Source organism: Oncorhynchus nerka, linkage group LG15, assembly GCF_034236695.1.
Source record: "Oncorhynchus nerka isolate Pitt River linkage group LG15, Oner_Uvic_2.0, whole genome shotgun sequence".
NCBI classification, from domain to species: Eukaryota; Metazoa; Chordata; class Actinopteri; order Salmoniformes; family Salmonidae; genus Oncorhynchus; species Oncorhynchus nerka.
Genome location: NC_088410.1, coordinates 84,328,309 through 84,356,118, shown reverse-complemented (window position 1 = coordinate 84,356,118; position 27,810 = coordinate 84,328,309). Strand labels below are relative to the sequence as shown.

Sequence of the window (27,810 nt, the reverse complement as noted above, 5' to 3'; positions counted from 1 at the left end):
CTTTCACCCCCCTCTCTATCTCTATCTCACTCACTCTCTCACTCTCTCACTCTGTCTCTCTCTCTCTCTCTCACACACACACTCCCTGAGCTGCGAACTGGACCAGATAGTATCTCTCCAGTATCCAGTTCCACAGCCTCATTTCTCCACACACCAGCTCTGGGTGACAGCTCAGTAGGGGTGTCTGGGAAATACAGCCTGCTGTAAGGGACGTCTCAGGGAGTTCTACTGACCAGATACAGGTAAGGAGCACTGCCTCACAGGCACTCCCTCGCTACACACCTCTGAACACCTTGTACCAGGACAGGTTCATACACAGGTATACCTTCATAGCTGCTATAGCTTCAGCTTTTCATAGGATTTAAACTGGAGTCTCATTTGTAAGATCTTTGCTGGTCATTTAATTTAGATAACAAAATATATGTCTCATTTTGCTCCCAGTCAGAAAACACTTTTCTGTTCTATTTTGAATGAAAACTGTATCGTGCGTGTCGACTACCATATGGATTATTTCGAACATGAATGCTATGTTTGTGCATCCAACAAATACCTCCAACGCCACCTGAAATGTCATTTTAGCAAACTACTAGACAACAATTCAAAATAGTTGAAATATTCCAATGTTACATTTTCTATGTAATTATACAGTTATAAACAAGCAATATGTGTAGATGTGAGTATATTAGACTATTCATACACTGTTCACACTGTTGACCTGACACACTGGCACAGAGTTGAGAGTTTAAAGAAGTAGCTACGGTACCAATCACCGAACATGTCATCCAAACTAATGAGAAAATATCTTTAGAGAAAGGAACATTTCCATTACATTTTCCACCCGAAGGTTTCCTTTTGACACATACAGATCCACACCATAACACTGCATCATTGCTCTCATTCACTAAGTGAAACGCTGCGCATGGTGCTCAAGTCTCATGGCTCATGGCCTAAATAGAAGGACTCTTTTCTAGATGACTAAATCTAATCTATTCTACAAGACATGAGGGTAATACCTATATCAACGGAATTGAATGCATACATGAGCACCACCATTAGTGAGAAAACTGATATAGAAAAAGGTCCTTCAAATCACTATTAGATATCAAATATGCAATATCTAAATATATTAAAAAAAATATCAATTACTTATTATTATTGTTATTATTACCGAAACCTTGGTAGAGCATGGGTGGAGTAGGCATTGTGGTGCTCCTGTGAATTTCCTTTCTTTTTCGGCTTCAGACCAATGCAACAGAGACACGCAGCTCTGAAATAGAGACAGACAGCTTCTGCCAATCTATTAGAGATGGGCAGTGAAGACCTGCAGCTCCTCCAACATACAACAGTATGCCATCCTCCCCCTCCATCCTCCCCTCATCTAGCCCTCCATCCTCCCCTCCTCTAGCCCTCCACCCCTCCATCCTCCCCTCATCTAGCCCTCCATCCTCCCCTCCATCCTCCCCTCATCTAGCCCTCCATCCTCCCCTCATCTAGCCCTCCATCCTCCCCTCCTCTAGCCCTCCACCCCTCCATCCTCCCCCTCCATCCTCCTCTCCTCTACCCCTCCATCCTCCATCTCCTACATCCTCCCCTCCATCCTCCCTCCCCTGCATCCATCCTCCCCTCCATCCTCTCCCTCCATCCTCCCCTCCTCCATCCCCTCCATCCTCCCCCGCCTCCATCTTGTCCCTCCATCCTCCCGTCCTCTACCCCTCCATCTTCCCTCCCTCCCTTCCATCCTCCATCTTCCCTCCCCTCCATCCTCCCATCCTCCCTCCTCTTCATCCTCCCCCTCCATCCTCCCCCTCCTCTCTCCCCCCAGTCATCCATCACAGCAGTGCCAGACATGTGCCCATGAGTATTCATCAAGAGGAGTTACTGGGGCACAGCGACATGAACCTCTTATTTACAGCCCTGCCTCCTGTCACTCCTAATAGAAGTCATCTAGAGAAAGTGTGCAACAGGCTGGTATTGGAGGAGGCTTGTATGGGAGGAGAATGGTATGGGAGGATTCTGGTATGGGTGGAGGCTGGTATGGGAGGAGGCTGGTATTGGAGGAGTATGGTATGGGAGGAGGCTGGTATAGGAGGAGGCTGGTATAGGAGCAGGCTGGTATTGGAGGAGGCTGGTATGGGAGGAGGCTGGTATGGGAGGAGGCTGGTATAGGAGGAGGCTGGTATAGGAGCAGGCTGGTATTGGAGGAGGCTGGTATGGGAGGAGGCTGGTATTGGAGGAGGCTGGTATTGGAGGAGGCTGGTATTGGAGGAGGCTGGTATAGGAGGAGGCTGGTATAGGAGGAGGCTGGTATTGGAGGAGGCTGGAATAGGAGGAGGCTGGTATAGGAGGAGGCTGGTATGGGAAGAAGCTGGTATTGGAGGAGGCTGGTATTGGAGGAGGCTGGTATTGGAGGAGGCTGGTATTGGAGGAAGCTGGTATAGGAGGAGGCTGGTATTGGAGGAGGCTGGTAATGGAGGAGGCTGGTATGGGTGGAGGCTGGTATTGGAGGAGACTGGTATAGGAGCAGGCTGGTATAGGAGGAGGCTGGTATGGGAGGAGGCTGGTATAGGAGGAGACTGGTATAGGAGCAGGCTGGTATAGGAGCAGGCTGGTATTGGAGGAGGCTGGTATGGGAGGAGGCTGGTATAGGAGGAGGCTGGTATTGGAGGAGGCTGGTATGGGTGGAGGCTGGTATTGGAGGAGACTGGTATAGGAGCAGGCTGGTATTGGAGGAGGCTGGTATGGGAGGAGGCTGGTATAGGAGGAGGCTGGTATTGGAGGAGGCTGGTATAGGAGCAGGCTGGTATTGGAGGAGGCTGGTATGGGAGGAGGCTGGTATTGGAGGAGGCTGGTATTGGAGGAGGCTGGTATAGGAGGAGGCTGGTATTGGAGGAGGCTGGTATTGGAGGAGGCTGGTATTGGAGGAGGCTGGTATAGGAGGAGTCTGGTTTGGGAGGAGTCTGGTATAGGAGGAACAGGTGCCGATAAGTGAATATATGCAAAGTGATGCTGAAAGGTATTAGTAATTGAGGGTTTGTTCCCCAGAAATGCTCATTTGCAATATTGTGTTCAAATAAAACATTGCGATGATTAGGAAATATTGCTCTGGAAGCATGTTGTAGAGAAGTGTACAGCCAACTGTAGAATTATAAAGGGCCACATTACACCTATTCAGTTAGGTCTATCATTTTTTAAATCTAAATGCACAAATGCATAATTCCATTAAAAATGCTGTAAGAAACCCACTTTATATCTAACCTTCGCCTAAAAGGACCACTTGCAAGGCTAAAAATGTCTCAAGTCTAATTTAACAAATCTTACGCTATGTCCCAACCTCATAATTTTCAGAAAATAGCGAAGTACCCCACCCGAGATCACAATTTGTCATGCAGTGTCAGCTAAAGCTGGTTCAATACCACATCACAGCAGCAGTCAAGGGAACACCATGTATTTGACACGCAAAATAATTTCATTACAATGTTGCGCAGTAATGGAACCGTGGAAGTGTGTGATTGATTAGACTATTAGCATAGAAAGGAGACACTTTCATATGGAGAAGAGATAAATCAAAGGTTCAACTATGTTTTTCTCACTCGCTCTAGGTCACTTGAGCGACTGGCGTTGCACTGCATCAGTTTACACAGCCCACTCACACACAGGGACGCACCGCACGCTCTCTGGCTGTATCCCGTTCCTGTCACTCTCCACACTACTTTTCCAGAGAGCCCGGAGAGCTGAGAATGGGCAAATCCGAAAGCCAAATGGACATCATGGAAAAATCTACCAAACCAGGGAAGCGTCGTTGGACTGTTGCAGAGATTGGGCTGTCTGTGCTGTTGTTGCTGGTCAGCTGTGCCCTAGCTGGACTGATAGTCCTCTACACATCGGCTCTGAGAGGTAGGCTCAACCCAGTTACAATAAAAATAGAGTTTGACCTCCACTAATTACACTCACCTCACTGGAAATGACTGAAGAAATACCATGTGTGATGTTTCAGGTGTTTATGTTATGATTTGTATCGTTTGAAAGCACATTCAAGCAGTAGGTTATTAAAATTGGAGAGTAACAGAAAATGTTATCAGCATCTTTTGACAACTATTCCAGAGTGTTTTGTGAAATCTATTGAGACATAAATAGGCAACCAATTTTCAGAATACAATTAGGCAACGAGTTCTAGCCTACTGTACTAGCAGTGGAGGTTGCTGAGGGGAGGACGGCTCATAATAATAGCTGGAACTGAGCAAATGGAATGGCATCAAACACATGGAAACCATGTGTTTGATGTATTTGATAATATTCCACATATTCCGCTCCAGCCATTACCAAGAGCCCGTCCTCCCCAATTAAGGTGCCAGCAGCCTCCTGTGTGTACTAGGTACAGTACCTGCTCTGAACAAGTGTTTTTAGTGTCTTTTCATCTCCAATGCAGAGCGGTCCAATAGACCTGGTGTGTCAAGGAGCTCAGTCACTGAGGGTGAGTCTTGACACTTGAGTTGAAATACTGTATGTGTTTATATGTTATAGGATACGGTACGATGTAAACTGGACAGAGAATGATCCCCTTTTAATTCCCTCTGCTGCCTCATCAGCAGTGTCGGACAAAAGCAAGAGAACAGAGTCATTGCTGACACAGCCATTTCAGAGACCAGACAGACAGACAGACAGACAGACAGTATCAAACAAGGATTTGCCAGAGAAATCTAAAATCCCTTGATGCTGCTGCTAATAAATTCCTACTCTCTGCCAGGAATGACAATAGTATTTATTTTTTTATGTTTTCAGGGCAGAAGTATCGTTCTGGCCCCAGCAATGTTTGCACAACTCCTGAGTGCGTCACAGCAGGTGAGCAGTTCCGCCTGCGTATGGGGTTGTCCGTCCTCGAAAAACAAAACTCATCACTCAATTTTATATCAACATAACAGATAACTGCATCATAATATTCCCTTTCCTTCTATGTTATTCACATTCTCCCCTATCCGTCCTCCGCTGACTTTACCCTCCACAGCCGCTCGTCTCTTGCAGAACATGGATGCGACGGTGGAGCCGTGTCAGAACTTCTACCAATATGCTTGTGGGGGCTGGCTGGAGCGTCATGTCATCCCAGAGACCAGCTCCCGTCACAGTGTCTTCGACATCCTCAGAGACAGGCTGGAGATTGTGCTCAAAGGTCAGACAGTGACATGTTTCCATAGGAACCTCAGGGTCAGCCATTGTGCGGGAAAAGAGACCTATGCTCAGATACAGTGTTTTTTACAGGATCAAATCTACTTTCTGTGTTAGATCACATCACTAAACAGAATGAGGTACATTTTTGTTTCTGTTGGTCGTCTCCTCACAGGAGTTTTTGAGACTGAGAGTGATCAGGACCGTGACGCCTTCAAGAAGGCCAAAACTCTCTACAGCTCCTGCATGAATGAGAGTGAGTAGGGCTCCTCTCAACCAAACTCCAAACTAACATTATTACACAGACGTTTGGTCTCGGAATCAGCTGTATACTCTGTAACATTCATTAACAGTACTGTATGTAAGATTGACTGACAGTGTGTTGCTAATAGTGTCGTGTTGTCTTCTGTAGCTCTGATAGAGCAGCGCGACTCCCAGCCACTCATGCTTCTCATTGACAGCATAGGAGACTGGCCTGCTGCCTCAGAGGACTGGAACAGCACTACTGGTACTGATACACACACAGTGTTGTATAACTTACCATGTGGGGACACACAATTCAGTCCCATTCAAAATCCTATTTTCTCTGACCCCTAACCCAAAACCTAACCCTAATCGTAACCCTAACCTTCACCTTAACCCTAACCGTAACCCCAAAACCTAACCTTAACCCTAACCCTAAACCTAACCCTAGCTCCTAACCCTGAACCTAAAACTAACCCTAGCTCCTAAACGTAATTCTAACCCTAACACTAATTCTAACCTTAACCCTAAACGCCCTAGAATTAGCATTTGACTTTGTGGCGACTAACAAAAAGTCCCCAGTTGGTCCAATATTTGTTAGTTTACTATTGTTGTGGGGACTTCTGGTCCCACGTCCACCAACTGAAATGATGAGTGATATGATTGTGAGTGACATGTGACATGGTCATCCAGGCGGGCCCCCCTGGCTCTACTGAAGGGCAGTCAGGTGTAGTGACGGGGGGGTGGATGTGTTGAGTGGGCAGCTTCCCAATCAGGACTGTGACTGATTCTTAAAATAGACCGCTTTTCTCTGCCCTAAACCTGACTGCCGCCAGTGTAATTAAATGTAGGTTCTCAAACAGAATTTACAATGTGGAAGTGCATCTGCACAGACAGATTTATGACTGCACTGTAAATTGTGTGGCAGTGGCCATCTAAACTTGGCTGTGTGAGAGGTAGTCAGTCTAATCTCTGCCAACCAGATGTTGAATGTTAGATTTAATGTACACAACCAGTCAAAAGTTTGGACACACCTACTCATTTAAGGGTTTTTCTTTATTTTTCTTGTTTTTTTACATTGTAGAATAATATTGAAGACATCAAAACTATGAAATAACACATATGGAATCATGTAGTAACCAAAAAAGTGTTAAACAAATCAAAATATATTTTTTATTTGAGATTCTTCAAAGTAGCCACCCTTTGCCTTGATGACAGCTTTACACACTCTTGGAATTCTCTCAACCAGCTTCATGAGGTAATCACCTGGAATGCATTTCAATTAACAGGTGTGCCTTGTTAAAAGTTCATTTGTGGAATGTCTTTCCTTCTTAATGCATTTCAGCCAATCAGTTGTGTTGCAATAAGGTAGGGGTGGTATACAGAACATAGCCCTAATATGGACCAAGTCCATATTATGGCAAGAGCAGCTCAAATAAGCAAAGAGAAACAACAGTCCATCATTACTTTAAGACATGAATGTCAGTCAATGTGGAAAATGTCAAGAACTTTGAAAGTTTATTCAAGTGCAGTCGCAAAATCCATCAAGTGCTATGATGAAACTGGCTCTCCTGAGGACCGCCACAGGAATGGAAGACCCAGAGTTACCTTGGCTGCAGAGGATACATTCATTAGAGTTAACTGCACCTCAGATTGCAGCCAAATAAATGCTTCACAGAGTTCAACTAACAGACACATCTCAACATCAACTGTTCAGAGGAGACTGCATAAATCAGGCCTTCATGGTCGAATTACTACTTTAGTAGTGGCAAAGAAACCACTACTAAAGGACACCAATAATAAGAAGACACTTGCTTGGGCCAAGAAACACGAGCAATGGACATTAGACCGGTGGAAATCTGTCCTTTGGTGTGATGAGTCCAAATGTGAGATTTTTGGTTCCAACTGCCCTGTCTTTGTGAGATGCGGAGTAGGTGAATGGATGATCTCTGCATGTGCGGTTCCCACCGTGAAGCATGGAGGAGGAGGTGTGATGGTGTGGGGGGGGCTTTTCTGGTGACACTGTCTGTGTTAGAATTCAAGGTAAACTTACCCAGCATGGCTAGCACAGCAGTCTGCAGCGACACGCCACCCCCTCTGGTTTTCACTTAGTCCCACTATAATTTGTTTTTCAACAGGACAATGACCCACACATCTCCAGGCAGTGTAAGGGCTATTTGACCAAGAAGGAGAGTGATGGAGTGCTGCATCAGATGACCTGACTGCCACAATCACCTGACCTCAACCCAATTGAGATGGTTTGGGATGAGTTGGACCACAGAGTGAAGGAAAAGCTGCCAACAAGTGCTCAGCATATGAGGGAACTCCTTCAAGACTGTTGGAAAAGCATTCCAGGTGAAGCTGGTTGAGAGAATACAGAGAGTGTGCAAAGCTATCATCAAGGCAAAGGGTGGCTACTTTGAAGAATCTCAAATATAAAATATATTTTGATTTGTTTAACGCTTTTTTTGGTTACTAAATGCTTCCATATGTGCTATTTCATAGTTTTGATATCTTCACTATTATTCTACAATCTAGAAAATAGTAAAAAAAATCTAGAAAAACCCTTGAATGAGTAGGTGTTCTAAAACCTTTGACCGGTAGTGTATTTGGATTTGTTTAACACTATTTTGGTTACTACATGATTCCATAGGTGTTATTTCATAGTTTTGATGTATTCACTGTTATTCTATAATGTAGAAATTGAAACTCCCTTGAATGAGTAGCTGTATCCAAACTTTTGACTGGTACTGTATTTATGTTTAATTGTTTAATTGTTTTATCCCAGAGGAGGCCTGGAGCCTGGAGGACACTCTAGCCACCCTCATCTCTCGTTACCACAAGAAGGTCCTGCTGGATATGTATGTGTGGACTGATGACCGCGACTCCCGGCGCCACATCATCTACGTAAGGACAGTGTTTGAATACGCAATGTTCCAATAGTTCAGTGCTTGTGTTTTTTTTAAATTAAATCTTCCCCCATTCTGATTGGGTGGTACGAAAACGAACAAGTCTGTTTTTATTTTACAGATTGACCAGCCAGGACTAGGAATGCCATCCAGAGAGTATTACTTCAATGATGGAAACTACAAAAGGGTACTTTCATAAACAGTATTGTGTATTAATGTACTGTTAATGTCATTGCACTGGAAAAGACAAGGTCATCTTTGCATGTATGTGTCATGTGGCTCTTTAGGTTCGAGAGGCCTACCTGCAGTTCATGGTTTCCATGGTGAGGATTGCCCGGGAAGACAGGAACTTGACCCAGGAAGATGATCGTGTGGTCGAGGAGATGGTGCAAGTGCTGGAGCTGGAAACAGATATTGCAAATGTGAGTGCCGGCCTGTCACAACAGGAACCGGAACTGTGACAACAGTTAAAAAGAGACAAGAACACAAATGAGGTGGATTTATCCCCTCTTATTAAATGAATTAGTCTTCAACAAGAAACATCTAATAGAGTCGGATGAAATCAACTATACTGTACTACATGTCATCTGCATGTTAAAAACTTGAATCGATCAACATTATGGCTAATTACAGTGTTTGTCACCTTACATTTCAATGCATCAGACATGACTGTAGGCCTATGCTTTCTGTCTTGTCATGTCAAAGGCCACATCCCCTGCAGAGGAGCGACAGGATGTCACGATTCTCTACAAAAAGATGACCCTGACTGAGCTGCAGGAGTCCTTCAATCTCAACGTAAGTGCTTCAACTCTAGTGATTTCAAGTGGATACGACTTGAGACCTAAATCTAATGGCATTGTCTATATAAAGTAGACAATGTTTTATACTATATATATATATATATATATATATATATATATATATATATATATATATATATATATATTGTAGCGAATTCGGGGGGTAGCCACGATTGGGATTCGAGCCCGGGTCTTTCTTGACTGTCAAGCCAACACCTTAACCGTTACGCTAAGAGGTCCAAACCCCTTGATGATCTTGTTGCTTTACGTTTGAGTCATTTAGCAGACGCTCTTATCCAGAGTGCATACATTAAGGTTGTTACATTACCCCCTTCCGCCGGGAGAGCGTGTTCCCACGCTTCTCTATACCAAGTCCCTCACATGTACACTCCTTTCCGATGGCCTCACAGGCACCATCCTACTTCTGACACCAATGTAGTAGGGGGTTGCCTCGACCGGGACTCAAACCTGGGTCCAGCGACTGTCAACCCAACACCTTAGCCATTACGCCAAGAGGTCAGAGCTTCTTGACGAGGTCGCTAGTTGTTAGGTTAAGATCGCTACAAAATGCACTTGTAGATTGCAGAGCAAGCCTCAGACTAATATTACTAACAAAAACAGTGCTATTTCTTCCAGGGTTTTAACTGGACAAGGTTTGTGCGTGGTGTGTTGTCCAGCGTGGCTGTGAAGGTACAGCTGGAAGAGGAGGTGGTGGTCTATAGCTCCCCTTACCTGGATAAGATGAACAAAGTGCTCTCCAAACACACTGTCAGGTCAGAGCTGATGATGTGTAGTTAAAATGTGCCTCTATCAATATTTTATCTACTGTGATTTATCATGTGAGTCATGCAGAACGGTACACTCTTAGAACAAAAAGGTGTCATCTAGAACCTAAAACAAAATGCTTATTCGGCTTCAGGCAGAACTCTGTTAGGTTCCATGTAAAACCCTTTCCCCAGAGGGTTCTAAAAAGAAACCAAAAGGGTTCTACCTGGAACCAAAAATGGTTCTCTTATGGGGACAGCCGAAGAACCCTTTTGGAAACCTTTTATCTAAGTGTAGATTTGTGGTTGCATCATCTAGCGCTGTGTGTCACGTACAGTATATCCATTGGTTGAGTGATTGAGGGACATTATTGGGTGAAATGTCTCCTCCTCCAGAACCATGCAGAACTACCTCACCTGGCAGGTTGTCATGGAGAGAGTCAGCAGCCTTAGTCGCCGCTTCAAAGATGCCAGGGCACACTATAGAAAGGTGAGACAGAGATATGAGCATCTAGGAGCATTCAATCCATATCGTGGAAATTCAGCATTACTTTGTGATTGAAATTCAAAGGCAATGTTCCCGCGATAGCGAAGAATGCATTCACGGTAAACGCTGCATGCATATGTCGGCTCAATTGGAAATTACCTTAAAATGTATATTGCGCAATCTGTAACACTTCAACGATACAGATTTAATGAGCCCTTAGAAACAGACACATTGAAAAGCTCATTCATGTATAAACGTGTGGCAACTTTGACGGTCTGTCTGTGTGGTCAGGCCCTGTATGGGACGACAGTAGAGGAGGCGCGGTGGAGAGACTGTGTGCGTTACGTCCAGGGCAGCATGGAGAATGCAGTGGGGGCTCTGTATGTGCGAGAGACCTTTGCTGGTGAGAGTAAACGCATGGTGAGTCACTCCTGTAGACAGGATGCAGACAAAACAGGAAAATCTGCTCCGGCTTCTATAATCACTGTCACTACAGCAGTTTAGTCTGCACTTTGTGTGTGTGTTTGTGTTTGCTTTCCCTGTAAATGAATATATTATCTCTTTGTGTGGGCAGGTTAGTGACCTCATCAGTAAGATCCAGGAAGCGTACGTGGAGACGCTAGAGGAGTTGAGCTGGATGGATGACCAGTCTAAGGAAAAAGCAAGAGAGAAGGTACAAACATACAATGTACAGCTAGCTGCAAAATAATAGAAACAAATTCATAAAGTGTCTTAATAGGGTGTTGGGCCACCACCAGCTTCAAAGCACCTTGGCATAGATTTTAAAAGGGTCTGGAACTATATTGGAAGGATGCGACACCATTCTTCCACGAGAAATTCCATAATTTGATGGTGGTGGAAAACACTCTCAGGCGCCGCTCCAGATTCTCCCATAAGTGTTCAATTGGGTTGAGTTCTGGTGACTGAGACAGCCATGTCATATGGTTTACATTGTTTTCATGCTCATCAAACCATTGTGTCCACTTGTGCCTTGTGGATGGGGACATTATCATCCTATAGGGGCATGGCCATGGTAGCCAAAATAATGGCCTGCACAGCATTTTTATACATTACCCTAAGCATGATGTTAATTGCTTAATTAACTCTGAAACCACACCTGTGTGGAAGCACCTGCTTTCAATATACTTTGTATCCCTCATTTACTCAAGTGTTTCCATTATTTTGGCAGTTACCTGTACATCATCAGTGTTTAGAATATGTAAAAGAAAGAATTTACCAGCTGACTGTTCTATTGCTCTATGTTTACAGGCCATGGCCATTAAGGAGCATATTGGCTATCCTGACCACATTCTGGAAGAGAGCAATCTGAAGCTTGACCAGGAGTATGCCCATGTATGTCTGTGAGACCTGTCTACACATTAGCCCCTTTGGGCCTCAAAGGATTATGATAAATCCTCCTTTTCAGAGTGAAATGGATGTACAAATTGTCGTCTAGATTTTTTCTGATGATCTGGGTCTCTGTCTGCAGTTGAACTTTAGCGAGGAGAACTACTTTGAGAACATCCTTGAGAACCTGCAGGCTGAAGCACACAAGAGTTTGAAGAAGCTGAGAGAGCCGGTCAACCCAGACATGTAAGATACATCCATTTAGCCTCATAGACACACGTGAACATAAACACATGTACACATTCCACATTCCCTCTTAAATGGTGAGATCTATATTCTAGTGTTTTTTTCTAGGTGGATCATTGGTGCTGCTGTGGTCAATGCTTTCTACTCACCAAACAGAAACCAGATAGGTAAGATGACAACAGCCAACACACTAGCTGCATCTTTCGTCATCCATCTGAAGTTATCTATCGCCGGCCAATCCTGACTTAAGGATATCCCTTACTAACAATAATTGTGACTACAGTATTTGTTTCTATACTAGCAAAGGATTTATTTCTTACAAGTTCTTGAATGATTGAAAAACAGTCAACTCCTGATTTAAGAAATGATGTGAATGCATGCAGCTGGCAGCTAACTGGAGCAGATAAAACAGTCAACTCCTGATTTAAGAAATGATGTGAATGCATGCAGCTTTCAGCTAACTGGAGCAAATAAAACAGTCAACTCCTGATTTAAGAAATGATGTGAATGCATGCAGCTGGCAGCTAACTGGAGCAGATAAAAGGGATGTATTTTGAATAGGGACTCGTTTGCATTTGGTTGTAATAATATTGTGTTACATACAGAACATTAAACATTACATTGAACATTTCTTCCCCTGAACCATAGTGAAATATTACACAACTCTTCAAGCCATTCCTTTGGGTCTATTTGTAGTCTTACTGGAAGCTGACAGACAGACCACCTGGTGACTATTATGGTTTGGCTCTGATGTGAGTGCTATGCTGTGTGAAGTTTCATCTTTTAAAGTTACATGCAGAAGTACAGTGAAATGCCTTTCTTGAAAGCTTCAAACCCAATAATACAGTAATCAATATCAATATACCACTAAAAATAATAATAAATGAAACATTTAAAATATGAAGAAAAAAAGTAAGAAGTCAGTTCCAATACCATAGACATGTATGTAAGGTGACTAGGCATCAGGATGTGAGATTTAGAGAAGCAGCAGTGTAAATGGTGACTGTATGTGAGTGCGTGTGTGTAGAGTTTATATGTGTGCATTGGAATGTCAGTTTGAGTGAGTGTGTAGAGTCCTGTGAGCGTGCATAGACACAGTGCAAAAATAGTCTCAAAGCTATTATGTTAGCTATTTAACAGTCTTATGAGCCCATATGTATGAGTCTATTCTGTAGGTATGTGAGCCTTCTCTGTAGGTATGAGCCCTCTTTGTAGGTATGCGCCTTCTCTGTAGGTATGAGCCCTCTCTATAGATATGAGCCCTCTCTCTAGGTATGAGCCCTCTCTCTAGGTATGGGCCCTTTCTCTGGGTATGAGCCCTCTCTGTAGATATGAGCCCTCTCTGTAGGTATGAGCCCTCTCTATAGGTATGAGCCCTCTCTGTAGGTATGAGCCTTCTCTGTAGGTATGAACCCTCTTTGTAGGTATGAGCCCTCTCTGTAGGTATGGGCCCTTTCTCTAGGTATGAGCCCTCTCTGTAGATATGAGCCCTCTCTGTAGGTATGAGCCCTCTCTATAGGTATGAGCCTTATCTATAGGTATGAGCCCTCTCTCTAGGTATGAGCCCTCTCTCTAGGTATGGGCCCTTTCTCTAGGTATGAGCCCTCTCTGTAGATATGAGCCCTCTCTGTAGGTATGAGCCCTCTCTATAGGTATGAGCCTTATCTATAGGTATGAGCCCTCTCTGTAGGTATGAGCCTTCTCTGTAGGTATGAGCCCTCTTTGTAGGTATGAGCCCTCTCTGTAGGTATGAGCCTTCTCTGTAGGTATGAGCCTTCTCTGTAGGTATGAGCCCTCTCTGTAGGTATGAACCCTCTCTGTAGGTATGAGCCTTCTCTGTAGGTATGAGCCTTCTCTGTAGGTATGAGCCTTCTCTGTAGGTGTGAGCCCTCTCTCTAGGTATGAGCCCTCTCTGTAGGTATGAGCCTTCTCTGTAGATATGAGCCCTCTCTGTAGATATGAGCCCTCTCTGTAGGTATGAGCCTTCTCTGTAGGTATGAGCCCTCTTTGTAGGTATGAGCCCTCTCTGTAGGTATGAGCCTTCTCTGTAGGTATGAGCCTTCTCTGTAGGTATGAGCCCTCTCTGTAGGTATGAACCCTCTCTGTAGGTATGAGCCTTCTCTGTAGGTATGAGCCTTCTCTGTAGGTATGAGCCTTCTCTGTAGGTGTGAGCCCTCTCTCTAGGTATGAGCCCTCTCTGTAGGTATGAGCCTTCTCTGTAGATATGAGCCCTCTCTGTAGGTATGATCCTTCTCTGTAGGTATGAGCCTTCTCTTTAGGTATGAGCCTTCTCTGTAGGTATGAGCCTTCTCTGTAGGTATGAGCCCTCTCTGTAGGTATGATCCTTCTCTGTAGGTATGAGCCTTCTCTTTAGGTATGAGCCTTCTCTGTAGGTATGAGCCTTCTCTGTAGGTATGAGCCCTCTCTGTAGGTATGAGCCTTTTCTGTAGGTATGAGCCCTCTCTGTAGGTATGAACCCTCTCTGTAGGTATGAACCCTCTCTCTAGGTATGAGCCTTCTCTGTAGGTATGAGCCCTCTTTGTAGGTATGAGCCCTCTCTGTATGTGAGCCCTCTCTGTATGTGAGCCCTCTCTGTATGTGAGCCCTCTCTGTATGTGACTCCTCTCTGTATGTGAGCCCTCTCTGTATGTGAGCCCTCTCTGTATGTGACCCCTCTCTGTATGTGAGCCCTCTCTGTATGTGAGCCCTCTCGGTATGTGACTCCTCTCTGTATGTGAGCCCTCTCTGTATGTGAGCCCTCTCTGTATGTGAGCGCTCTCGGTATGTGACTCCTCTCTGTATGTGAGCCCTCTCTGTATGTGAGCCCTCTCTGTAGGTATGAGCCCTCTCTGTATGTGAGCCCTCTCTGTATGTGAGCCCTCTCGGTATGTGACTCCTCTCGGTATGTGACTCCTCTCTGTATGTGAGCCCTCTCGGTATGTGACTCCTCTCGGTATGTGACTCCTCTCTGTATGTGAGCCCTCTCGGTATGTGAGCCCTCTCGGTATGTGAGCCCTCTCGGTATGTGACTCCTCTCTGTATGTGAGCCCTCTCGGTATGTGACTCCTCTCGGTATGTGACTCCTCTCTGTATGTGAGCCCTCTCTGTATGTGACCCCTCTCTGTATGTGACTCCTCTCTGTATGTGACCCCTCTCTGTAGGTATGAGCCCTCTCTGTATGTGAGCCCTCTCTGTATGTGAGCGCTCTCGGTATGTGACTCCTCTCTGTATGTGAGCCCTCTCTGTATGTGAGCCCTCTCTGTAGGTATGAGCCCTCTCTGTAGGTATGAGCCCTCTCTGTATGTGAGCCCTCTCGGTATGTGACTCCTCTCGGTATGTGAGCCCTCTCGGTATGTGACTCCTCTCGGTATGTGACTCCTCTCTGTATGTGAGCCCTCTCGGTATGTGAGCCCTCTCGGTATGTGAGCCCTCTCGGTATGTGACTCCTCTCTGTATGTGTGCCCTCTCGGTATGTGACTCCTCTCGGTATGTGACTCCTCTCTGTATGTGAGCCCTCTCTGTATGTGACCCCTCTCTGTATGTGACTCCTCTCTGTATGTGACCCCTCTCTGTAGGTATGAGCCCTCTCTGTATGTGAGCCCTCTCTGTATGTGAGCCCACTCTGTATGTGACTCCTCTCTGTATGTGACCCCTCTCTGTAGGTATGAGCCCTCTCTGTATGTGAGCCCTCTCTGTATGTGACCCCTCTCTGTATGTGAGCCCTCTCTGTATGTGAGCCCTCTCTGTATGTTACTCCTCTCTGTATGTGACTCCTCTCTGTATGTGACTCCTCTCTGTATGTGAGCCCTCTCGGTATGTGACTCCTCTCTGTATGTGAGCCCTCTCGGTATGTGAGCCCTCTCGGTATGTGACTCCTCTCTGTATGTGAGCCCTCTCTGTATGTGACTCCTCTCTGTATGTGAGCCCTCTCTGTATGTGAGCCCTCTCTGTATGTGACTCCTCTCTGTATGTGAGCCCTCTCTGTATGTGAGCCCTCTCGGTATGTGACTCCTCTCTGTATGTGAGCCCTCTCTGTATGTGAGCCCTCTCGGTATGTGACTCCTCTCTGTATGTGAGCCCTCTCTGTATGTGACCCCTCTCTGTATGTGAGCCCTCTCTGTATGTGAGCCCTCTCTGCCGCGTGCACCGGTGTTCTGTCTCACTGCCACTTTAACCTCATTGAGAATAATGACTGGCGGTAATGCTTTCCGCTGTTGATAGAATGGATCTCGTTTCAGGCTCCAGTGCACACAGGCTTTGTGGCTAAAAGAGATGGGGTTGGGGCGCAAGCCACAATGAATTCCACTCAGACAATGCCGCAAACACATGGACTGGTAATGTGCAGTGATGATTAGTCAGATATGAAGCTGACATTCTGTTTAATTGGCTTGCTCCTAAGGTTGCAAAATGATAGACTCTCTTTGTTCATTTGGCCTGATCTGTTCTGTTCATTTCTCTCTGTTCTTTATCCTAGTATTCCCTGCAGGTATCCTGCAGCCTCCTTTCTTCAGTAAGCAGCAGCTCCAGGCCCTGAACTTTGGAGGAATAGGGATGGTCATTGGACATGAGATCACCCATGGGTTTGATGACAATGGTGAGGCAGTCCTCATATCACTGTCCATGTTTGTATCCAATGTGTTGCACAGTCATGATTAGTATAGAGTATTAATTGATAGGAACATTTAAATGAGACTGCATCACAATTGATTCCACGTTTTATCTTTAAAAACAGGCCGTAATTTTGATAAGGATGGTAACATGCTTAACTGGTGGAGTAATTATTCTGCTGAGCACTTCAAGGACCAATCACAATGTATGGTGCAACAATATGGCAACTTCAACTGGAAACTCGCAGGCGGACAAAATGTGAGTTTCCCATTGTAGCAGAAGGATAGGAAAATCAAACATTTATTTATGTGTACTGACTAATACTTCATTTTAGCTTCACTAGAAAAGATTATTGACGATGAATGATTTTTTGTGAGTGTGTTAATGACTGTCTCTGCGTGACCCCAGGTCAGTGGAATTAGCACTTTGGGGGAGAACATCGCTGACAACGGAGGAGTTCGGCAAGCCTATAAGGTGTGACACCCTCACAAAACCCATTCAACCCCCACAACACAATGAAAACACAATGAACCACTCTCTAACACAAATGGATTTCTGATTAAATAGTATCTAATTATATTTGACATTTGAATGTTTTTGTGTGTTTGTGGTCAGGCCTACATGAAGTGGATGGAGAGAGAAGGTGAAGAGCATCGTTTACCTGGTCTGGACATGGACCACAAACAACTTTTCTTTCTTAACTTTGCCCAAGTGAGTAAACACCACTTTAAAGTGATATTTCGGGATTTTGGCAATGAGTCCCTTTATCTACATTCCCTTGTGGATACCATTTTTATGTATCTGTGTCCAGTAAGAAGGAAGTTAGAGGTATTTTGGGAGCCAATTCTTACTAGTGTTAGCACAATGACTGGAGGTCTATGGGTATCTACTAGCATAGAAATGGTAACCACTTGTTCCTCTGGCTATGGGGAAGTAGATAAAGGGCCTCATTGACAAAATCTCAAAGCATCCCTTTAATAAATTGAATTGTCTGGAGTAGACCACTGTTTCTCAACCTTTATTGCATCAGGGACCTAAAACCTACACGACATGTAAGTCGGACAACTGCTCGTCGTGGACAACTGCTCGTCGAACATCTCATTCAAAACTCATGGGCATTAATATGGAGTTGATCCCCCATTTGCTGCAATAACAGCCTCCACTCTTCTGGGAAGGCTTTCCACTAGCTGTTGGAACATTGCTGCGGGACTTTCGTCCATTCAGCCACAAGAGCATTAGGGAGGTCGGGCACTGATGTTGGACGATTAGGCCTGACTCGCAGTCAGCGATCCACAAAGTTGGATGCACAGAATCGTCTAGAATGTAATTGTATGCTGTAGCGTTAAGATTTCCCTTCACTGGAACTAAAGGGCCTAGCCCAAACCATGAAAAACAGCCCCAGTTCATTATTCCTCCTCCACCAAACTTTACATTTAGCATTATGCATTGGGGCAGGTAGCGCTTTCCTGGCATCCGCCAAACTCAGATTTGTCCGTCGGACTGCCAGATGATGAAGCGTGATTCAACACTCGAGAGACCATATTTCTACTGCTCCAGAGTCCAATGGCAGTGAGCTTTACACCACTCCAGCCAACGCTGACATTGGCATAGTGATCTTAGGCTTGTGTGCGGCTGCTCAGCCATGGAAACCCATTTCATGAAGCTCCCGACGAACAGATCTTGTGCTGACGTTATTTCAAGAGGCAGTTTGGAACTAGTGAGTGTTGCAACCGAGGACAGAAGATTTTCATCGGTCCTGTTCTGTGATCTTGTGTGGCCTATCACTTCGCGACTGAGCCGTTGTTGCTCCTAGATGTTTCCACTTCACAATAACTGCACTTACAGTTGACCGGGGCAGCTCTAGCAGAGCAGAAATTTGACTTGTTGGAAAGGTGGCATCCTATGACGGTGCCACGTTGAAAGTCACTGAGCTCTTCAGTAAGGCCATTCAAGTCAAATCAAATCAAATGTATTTATATAAAGCTCTTCGTACATCAGCTGATATCTCAAAGTGTTGTACAGAAACCCAGCCTTAAACCCCAAACAGCAAGCAATGCAGGTGTAGAAGCACGGTGGCTAGGAAAAACTCCCTAGAAAGGCCAAAACCTAGGAAGAAACCTAGAGAGGAACCAGGCTATGAGGGGTGGCCAGTCCTCTTCTGGCTGTGCCAGGTGGAAATTATAACAGAACATGGCCAAGATGTTCAAATGTTCATAAATGACCAGCATGGTCAAATAATAATAATCACAGACAGAACAGTTGAAACTGGAGCAGCAGCACAGCCAGGTGGACTGGGGACAGCAAGGAGTCATCATGCCAGGTAGTCCTGAGGCATGGTCCTAGGGCTCAGGTCCTCCGAGAGAGAGAAAGAAAGAGAGAATTAGAGAGAGCATACTTAAATTCACACAGAACACCGGATAAGACAGGAGAAGTACTCCAGACATAACAAACTGACCCTAGCCCCACGACACGTAAACTACTGCAGCATAAATACTGGAGGCTGAGACAGGAGGGGTCAGGAGACACTGTGGCCCCATCCGATGATAACCCCGGATAGGGCCGAACAGGAAGGATATAACCCCACCCACTTTGCCAAAGCACAGCCCCCACACCACTAGAGGGATATCTTCAACCACCAACTTACCATCCTGAGACGAGGCCGAGTATAGCCCACAAAGATCTCCGCCACGGCACAACCCGAGGGGGGGGCGCCAACCCAGACAGGAAGATCACATCAGTGACTCAACCCACTCAAGTGACATACCCCTCCTAGGGACAGCATGAAAGAGCACCAGTAATCCAGTGACTCAGCCCTTGAAATAGGGTTAGAGGCAGAGAATCCCGGTGGAAAAAGGGGAACCGGCCAGGCAGAGACAGCAAGGGCGGTTCGTTGCGCCAGAGCCTTTCCGTTCACCTTCACACTCCTGGGCCAGACTACACTCAATCATATGACCCACTGAAGAGATGAGTCTTCAGTAAAGACTTAAAGGTTGAGACCGAGTTTGCGTCTCTCACATACGTAGGCAGACCATTCCATAAAAATGGAGCTCTATAGGAGAAAGCCCTGCCTCCAGCTGTTTGCTTAGAAATTCTAGGGACAATTAGGAGGCCTGCGTCTTGTGACCGTAGCATACGTGTAGGTATGTACGGCAGGACCAAATCAGAGAGATAGGTAGGAGCAAGCCCATGTAATGCTTTGTAGGTTAGCAGTAAAACATTGAAATCAGCCCTTGCCTTGACAGGAAGCCAGTGTAGGGAGGCTAGCACTGGAGTAATATGATCAAATTTTTTGGTTCTAGTCAGGATTCTAGCAGCCGTATTTAGCACTAACTGAAGTTTATTTAGTGCTTTATCCAGGTAGCCGGAAAGTAGAGCATTGCAGTAGTCTAACCTAGAAGTAACAAAAGCATGGATTAATTTTTCTGCATCATTTTTGGACAGAAAGTTTCTGATTTTTGCAATGTTACGTAGATGGAAAAAAGCTGGACTATTCTACTGCCAATGTTTTCCTATGGAGATTTCATGTCTGTGTGCTCGATTTTATACAACTGTCAGCAACAGGTGTGTCTGAAATAGCCAAATCCCCTAATTTGAAGGGGTGTCCACATAGTTTTGTGTGTATATATAGTGTATATTACCACCCTTCCTCCACTGCTGTTCACGGACCATTGAGAAACGCTGGTGTAGAGACCACTGACAGCAAAAGCCCCAAAACTGTATATTTTCCTAAATACTTGGGTTTCAAGTAATAAACAGTTGGACCAAGGAGTTTAAAACTACTCCAGATCATTATATCAAGCTACCTACCTAGGGGTCCAGAATATTTTGCCAAAATAAAGACCACTGCGGTACTGTGCCAGGGAAAACAAGGCCAGAACAAAGCCAGACTAGTGTTTGACAGTCTTCATCCAAAACCAGGTCAAAGCTAAAGTCAAGCATAATCCCTGCTGGGATTATTCAGTTGGGCTGTCGAACAGCGCCTTGGGAAAAAGACTTAGTACCCCTTAAGGTGTTCTCTCTGTCATGTCATGTTCTTCGTCATTTTATGGTTTACATTCAGTCCCAAAATATCTTCACTTGTAAAATACGAACAGGTGTATGTAGTTGAGAAAATAAATGTGTTATGGGCACAGTAATACTGTATCTGCTGTTATTGTGTCAAAATTGAATTCATGAATTAGTGATACATCTTCCTCCTCCAGGTATGGTGTGGTGCTTATCGGCCTGAATATGCCAGCCAGTCCATCAAAACGGACTCCCACAGTCCCCTGGAATACAGGTAACGACCAACTGTAGTGTTTGGCTATTCCAACCTATTTTCTGTCATTAATCTGTTAACACTCTTTATCTTCTCTCACAGGGTGCTCGGCTCCCTACAGAATTTTGGAGCATTCTCAGAGGCATTCCAGTGCAAACCGGGTACTCCCATGAACCCTGAGATAAAATGTCGGGTGTGGTAGCCAGTTCCTGCCTTCTTCTACTCTTGTTAATTATTTATTGACTGGGGCAACTGAACAAAAGAACATGCTTAACTACCACAGAGGCATCCTGAGTATGTCTGATAGACTTACATGGCAGAAGATAATAGATATTTACACAAGTGTTTTAACAGTGTGTAAATGCAGAATACAGTCTATATATGGACTGGATAACTGACCAAAATACACCCTAGTATCACCACTTGAAGCAGATTAAAACTATGATTAGACAGGAAAAACACTTGCAAGGAGTATGTGCTTAGATGGCTACTCAGCTTGAAGATGTTGTCTGTGGGTGAACAGTTTTACTTGTGGTTTTGTTGTATACACTCTCAGGAAAAAAAGATTCTGGGTAGAACCAAAAAAGGTTTCTATAATTGCTTAATTTATGGCACCCCTAAAGGTTCTATATAGAGCCTTTAGGGGTTGTTCTTCACTGAACCAAATTGGATCCATATAGGGTTCTAAATTTTAGTTCAGTGAATAAGAATAAGGGTGCCATATATGAAGCAAGCAGAGATCCCTTTTTCTCTAAGAGTGTACTTCAATCTGAAGCTCCACTGTGGGTGGTCAGTTGATACATGAATAGTCGGGGAAATGTAGGAAATTCCTAAGATTTTGTAGAATAGGTTTCAGCCGAGCTGGCTTTAAATGCTTTAACTGACTTTTTGAAGAATTTCCTAAACAACTCTTTCTGCTTTTTGTCAAGTCATTCGGGTGGCAAATCCACAGCGCTTTGAAGCCCACATATTTAGTGGCTTAAATCTATGTGCCGAGTATCTTTAGGCACCGTGTTGCCTTGTACGATCCTGTCTGATATGAAACATTTGTTTTTCAAGACATTTTTCCACAAAGCAAAGAGGTAAAGTGAATAATAACATACTGGTTGAATCAACGTTTTTCCCACGATGAAATTACGTGGAACCAACGTGGAATAGACATTGAATTGACGTCTGTGCCCAGTGGGAAGTTTCTCATTACAGTGTGACTACGAAATGAATAAAGGCTCTGTGAGAAAATGTAGAGCAAGCAGTGAACTAGAGCTGGCTTGGCTACGTCACTCTTTGAAATAAAGCAATTTACCTGAAGACAGACTGTTAAACATTTGCAGCTTTAATCTTATATGAACATTTAGAAAATCTAAAAAGGATGGCTTAAATTTTTTGCTACAACATACACTACCGTTCAAAAGTTTGGAGTCACTTAGAAATGTCCTCGTTTTTGAAAGAAAATCAAAAATTTTGTCCATTAAAAAAACAATAAATTGATCAGAAATACAGTGTAGACATTGTTCATGTTGTAAATGACTATTGTAACTGGAAACAGCTGATTTAAAAATATATATACTTTCTTCTGAAACTCGTCAGTCTATTCTTGTTCTGAGAAATGAAGGCTGTTCCATTCGAGAAATTGCCAAGAAACTGAAGATCTCGTACAACGCTGTGTTCTACTCCCATCACAGAACAGCGCAAACTGTCTTTAACTAGAATAGAAGGAGGAGTGGGAGGCCCCAGTGCACAACTGAGCAAGAGGACAAGTACATTAGAGTGTCTAGTTTGAGAAACAGACGCCTCACAAGTCCTCAACTGGCAGCTTAAGGAAATAGTACCCGCAAACACAAGTCTCAACGTCGACAGTGAAGAGGAGACTCCGGGATGCTGGCCTTCTAGGCAGAGTTCTTCTGTCCAGTGTCTGTGTTCTTTTGCCCTTCTTAATGTTTTATTGGCAAGTCTGAGATAAGGCTTTTTCTTTGGAACTCTGCCTAGAAGGCCAGCATCTCAGAGTCGCCTCTTCACTGTTGACTTTGAGACTGGTGTTTTGCGGGTACTATTTAAAGAAGCCTTTCAGTTACTGGCCCAACGCTCTAACCACTAGGCTACCTGCCGCCCCAATGCTGTGTAGTACACAGCGTTGTACGAGCTCTTCAGTTTCTTGGCAATTTCTCGCATGGAATAGCCTTCATTTCTCAGGACAAGAATAGACTGACAAGTTTCAGAAGAAAGTTATTTGTTTGTGGCCATTTTGAGCCTGTAATCGAACCCACAAATGCTGATGCTCCAGATACTCAACTAGTCTAAAGAAGGCCAGTTTTATTGCTTCTTTAATCAGAACAACAGTTTTCAGCTGTGCTAACATAATCGCAAAAGGCTTTTCTAATGATCAATTATCCTTTTAAAATGATCAACTTGGATTAGCTAACACAACATGCCTTTGGAACACAGGAATGATGGTTGATAATGGGCCTCTGAACGCCGATGTAGATATTCCATAATAAATCTGCCGTTTCCAGCTACAATAGTCATTTACAACATTAACAATGTCTACACTGTATTTATGATCAATTTGATGTTATTTTAATGGACAAAAAATGTCATTTCCTTTCAAAAATAAGGACATTTCCAATTGACCCCAAACTTTTGAATGGTAGTGTATATAAATGTGAAATCTACAAATATGTAATTGCTTGGAAAGTAGCTTAAAAGACTTGCTAGGCTAACACTGTTTTCTTTGAGAGTTATAGTGATGATCTGCCACGGATTGATCAGTATCTTATTTATGATAGATACTCAATACACGGTCACAACTGTAAGTTGAAACTAAGTGATTTTAATTACTGTATGTCTTGTGTTACATTTCATAGATAAACATTTGATCAACCAGTGTTCCTTATCTCAGAGCATTGGGCCTTATGAGGATATGGTCAGAAAGGAACATTTAGAGAGGTACATTTCAAAAAGGTGCACAGAGAAGTCTAAGTGTATACAATGCTTTAGGTTTTTTGCATAGAAAAAAGAACTGAAAACTGATCCCAACATCCCGTAATAGAGTCATGGGTTTGGACTAGCTAGTGACTTAATGAGGAATGTGTAGTCATGCCTCAGCTGCATGGCGTCCCACCTGTAAAACAAGACATTATCTGTACAGAGGAAGGAAACCTCTACATACACACTGGGCCCTAAACAGGGGAATCATGTCCCTTTCCTCCATTTCTCCTCCCTCCATTATATATATTTTTTAAAATGTACAAAGAGACAAAACATCTGTTACTTTTGCATCTGGATCCCTCTTTCCATATTGGATGTGCAAGAAATGGAGGAATTAAATAGAATAAAGTATTCTACTGAAATGGGATACTGTGTGTAGCAGTTCCTTTTATGGCCTATTATCTTTCATGGTCTGACTTGGCTGTCTAAAATGCCAACATTTCAGAGATTACTACGAAATGTTCCACAACGGTTTCCAGGACAGACAGCACATGTTCACAATTTGTACAAAAATTATTTTAATTTCATTTATTTTTATTGTGATTTACACTTGATATTACAACCCCCCCCCACCCACCCCACACACACACACACACACACACACACACACACACACACACACACACACACACACACACACACACACACGAGGTGGAATGTAGGTATGAATAAAGACACTGGAAACTCCACAAGTGTAGGTGAGGGGTGAAGTGGTACCTCTTGATCACTGCCATTGATCAGTGGCCTAGGTATGGAAAGGCTGTGTGCTGTAGCATGTATGAGGACTGTCGGGAGCATGTTAACTAACCACTATAAGGGGTCTCATGATAACACAGATGGACAGATGGACACTGGGGAAATGGCTTCTCATTAGATAGTTGCCAGTCAGTGGCAGGACTGTTTCAATGTTGATTAACAAGCAGCAGAACTAAAGAGCAGAACAGGAGAGTGGAACAGAGAACCGGACAAAATGATTAAACAGGCTGGCATGGTGCTGAGGAAAACAAACACACCGATATTGCTGAGAGCTCAACACAGTCAGGATGCCTTGGTCAATTGAACATGACTGTTCTGTCTCATCAGAGACTGATTTATTGAATGTTCATGATATACTGTATCTGCTTTTGAAACTTTTTCTACATTCACTCTGCCTGTTTACTTCTTGTAATGGCTTACTGTAGACTGGTGTACAGTGCAGGGGATTCCAATAGCTTTGGGACTAGGATGTGAGTGGTGTTGTAGTATAATGACAGTCAAAGTGACTCCCCATAGTTTACAAGGAATTAAAATAACCATTGACCATGCAAAGCTGTGTCTCAAACGGCACACTATACTTTGGGATGTACCCTTGTATTTGTTGTTGGTTTTTCCTCTGGAAAAAGTTTCAAAATAGTAACTTACATTTAAACAGCCTACTGTTATAAGGCACAGTATAGTGGTGTCAATACCATCTGCACAGAAAATATTTTGAGGATTGTACTTCATACACATTTTGTCTATAAAAACATAGCACACACACACATATACAGTACCAGTCAACAGTTTGGACACACCTACTCATTCAATGGTTTTTCTTTATTTATACTGTTTTCTACATAGAATATTAGTGAATAATAGTGAAGACATCACAACTATAAAATAACACATATGGAATCATATCGTAACCAAAAAAGTGTTAAACAAATCAAAATGTATTTTATATTTGAGATTCTTCAAAGTAGCCACCCTTTGCCTTGATGACAGCTTTGCACACTCTTGGCATTTTCTCAACCAGCTTCATGAGGAATGCTTTTCCAACAGTCTTGAACGAGTTTCCACATATTCTGAGCACTTGTTGGCTGCTTTTCCTTCACTCTGCGATCCAACTCATCCCAAACCATCTCAATTGGTTTGAGGTCAGGTAATTGTGGAGGCCAGGTCATCTGATGAAGCACTCCATCACTCTCCTTAGTCAAATAGCCAAAACGCTTCCTGGCGGTGTGTTTTGGGTAATTGTGCTGTTGAAAAACAAATGATAGTTCCACGAAGCGCAAACCAGTTGGGATGGCCTATCACTGTAGAATGCAGTGATCGCCATGCTGGTTAAGTGTGCCTTGAATTCTAAATAAATCACAGACAGTGTCACCAGCAAAACACCTCCACACCATCACACCTCCTCCTCCATGCTTCACGGTGGGAACCACATATTCAGAGATAATCCATTCACCTACTTTGCGTCTCACAAAGAAACAACGGTTGGAACCAAAAATCTCAAGATTGGACTCATCAGACCAAAGGATAGATTTCCACCGGTCTAATGTCTGTCCATTGCTCGTGTTTCTTGGCCCAAGCAGGTCTCTTCTTATTATTGGTGTCCTTTTAGTAGTGGTTTCTTTGCAGCAATTTGACCATGAAGGCCTGATTCACTCAGTCTCCTCTGAAGAGTTGATGTTGAGATGTGTCTGTTACTTGAACTTTATTTGCGCTGCAAGGCTGGTAACTCTATGAACATCCTCTGCAGCAGAGGTAACTCTGGGCCTTCCTTTTCTGTGGCTGTCCTCATGAGAGAGAGTTTCGTCATTGCGCTTGATGGTTTTTGCTACTGCACTTAAAGAAATGTTCAAAGTTCTTGAAATGCTCCACATTGACTGACCTTCATGTCTTAAAGTAATGATGGACGGTCGTTTCTCTTTGCTTGAGCCGTTCTTGTTATAATATGGACTTAGTCTTTTACCAAATAGGGCTATCTTCTGTATACCACCACTACCTGGTACAACACAACTGATTGGCTGAAATGCATTAAGAAGGAAAGACATTTCACAAATGAACTTTTCACAAGGCACACCTGTTAATTGAAATGCATTCCAGGTGACTACCTCATGAAGCTGGTTGAGAGAATTCCCCAGAGTGTGCAAAGCTGTCATCAAGGTAAATGGTGGCTACTTCAAAGAATCTCAAATACAAAATATATTTTTATTTGTTTAACACTTTTTTGGTTACTACATGATTCCATATGTGTTGTTTCATAGTTTTGATGTATTCACTAGTATTTTATAATTTAGAAAATGGAAAATTTAGAAATAAAGAAAAACACTTGAATGAGTAGGTGTGTCCAAATTTTAGACGGGCACTATATATATATATATATAGTATAGCTCCTTTAACCTGTGATAATAGATGGACATTTCCCCACTATAGTATTCCTTAGACCATGATAATTAAATAAATAAATAATATAGATAGAGTATCTGGTATTGGATGTTCATTCTTCTTGCATAACTACCTTATGATATAACTCTAAACCAAAATGGAACACGCAGAAAATACATTTCTGAAACCACAAAATGATACCTTGTCATTGCTGTGTGCTTCTCTGTTATTCGCAGGTGAAAGCTTATACCGCTATATAATTATCTAGACCAGCTATTTTTGTGACTCACAATCCCTTATTAGCGCTATCAATTGATTGTTTACCTGAGATGTTTCAAGTCTCCATTTTCAATGTTTAATTGTGATTATTATAGAGCTATTGAGCTAAATCCTTACTTCTCAAACTCGTGAGTAATTTTCAAACTATTGATTATAGTAAATGATGGGTACTTTACAATGTTCTGAATTTGTGCTGTTTTGTGATAAATTACATATTGCATAAGCATTGCATTAGTAATATGCAATTTATTATGTCACTGTATATCTTGATGTAAAAACAAATGCTATACTTATTGAAGATATGAAGTCAAATTGATTAAATGAACTTGTCTAAGCATCACATGTAGTGTTTGGAGTTTATTGTGGAATGCAGGTTGGATATTCTAATGCTGTTTATTCACATTTTACATAGAGTAGATAGACTTGTGCCTAGATAAACCTAAGTCAATCTAATGGTCCTATTTCTTCCAGATGGGGTAAACAAAAACTGGTAAATGAGGAGTTGATAGCTTGTTTATGTGAGTTTCAGCTCTCCCTGTCAAAAATGATATGGTTATTGTAAGGTCTTATTTAACCAACAACTGGCAGCTCTGTA

At 43.4% G+C, this 27,810-nt stretch overlaps 1 protein-coding gene across 1 annotated transcript; it reads left to right on the top strand.

Moving 5' to 3' along the window:
• On the top strand, positions 1-27,555 carry LOC115143421 (membrane metallo-endopeptidase-like 1). Its single transcript, XM_029683839.2, has 24 exons — positions 1-242; positions 3,600-3,894; positions 4,427-4,471; positions 4,780-4,839; positions 5,003-5,164; positions 5,336-5,416; positions 5,573-5,668; positions 8,192-8,310; positions 8,434-8,499; positions 8,600-8,734; positions 9,018-9,107; positions 9,749-9,885; positions 10,273-10,366; positions 10,655-10,783; positions 10,938-11,036; positions 11,633-11,716; positions 11,853-11,956; positions 12,065-12,123; positions 16,431-16,550; positions 16,689-16,822; positions 16,973-17,038; positions 17,180-17,275; positions 20,767-20,843; positions 20,925-27,555. Exons 2-24 carry the CDS (start codon positions 3,738-3,740, stop codon positions 21,022-21,024), a joined length of 2,310 nt encoding a protein of 769 aa, XP_029539699.1. The 5' UTR covers positions 1-242; positions 3,600-3,737; the 3' UTR covers positions 21,025-27,555.
• Positions 27,556-27,810: the final 255 nt, after the last annotated feature.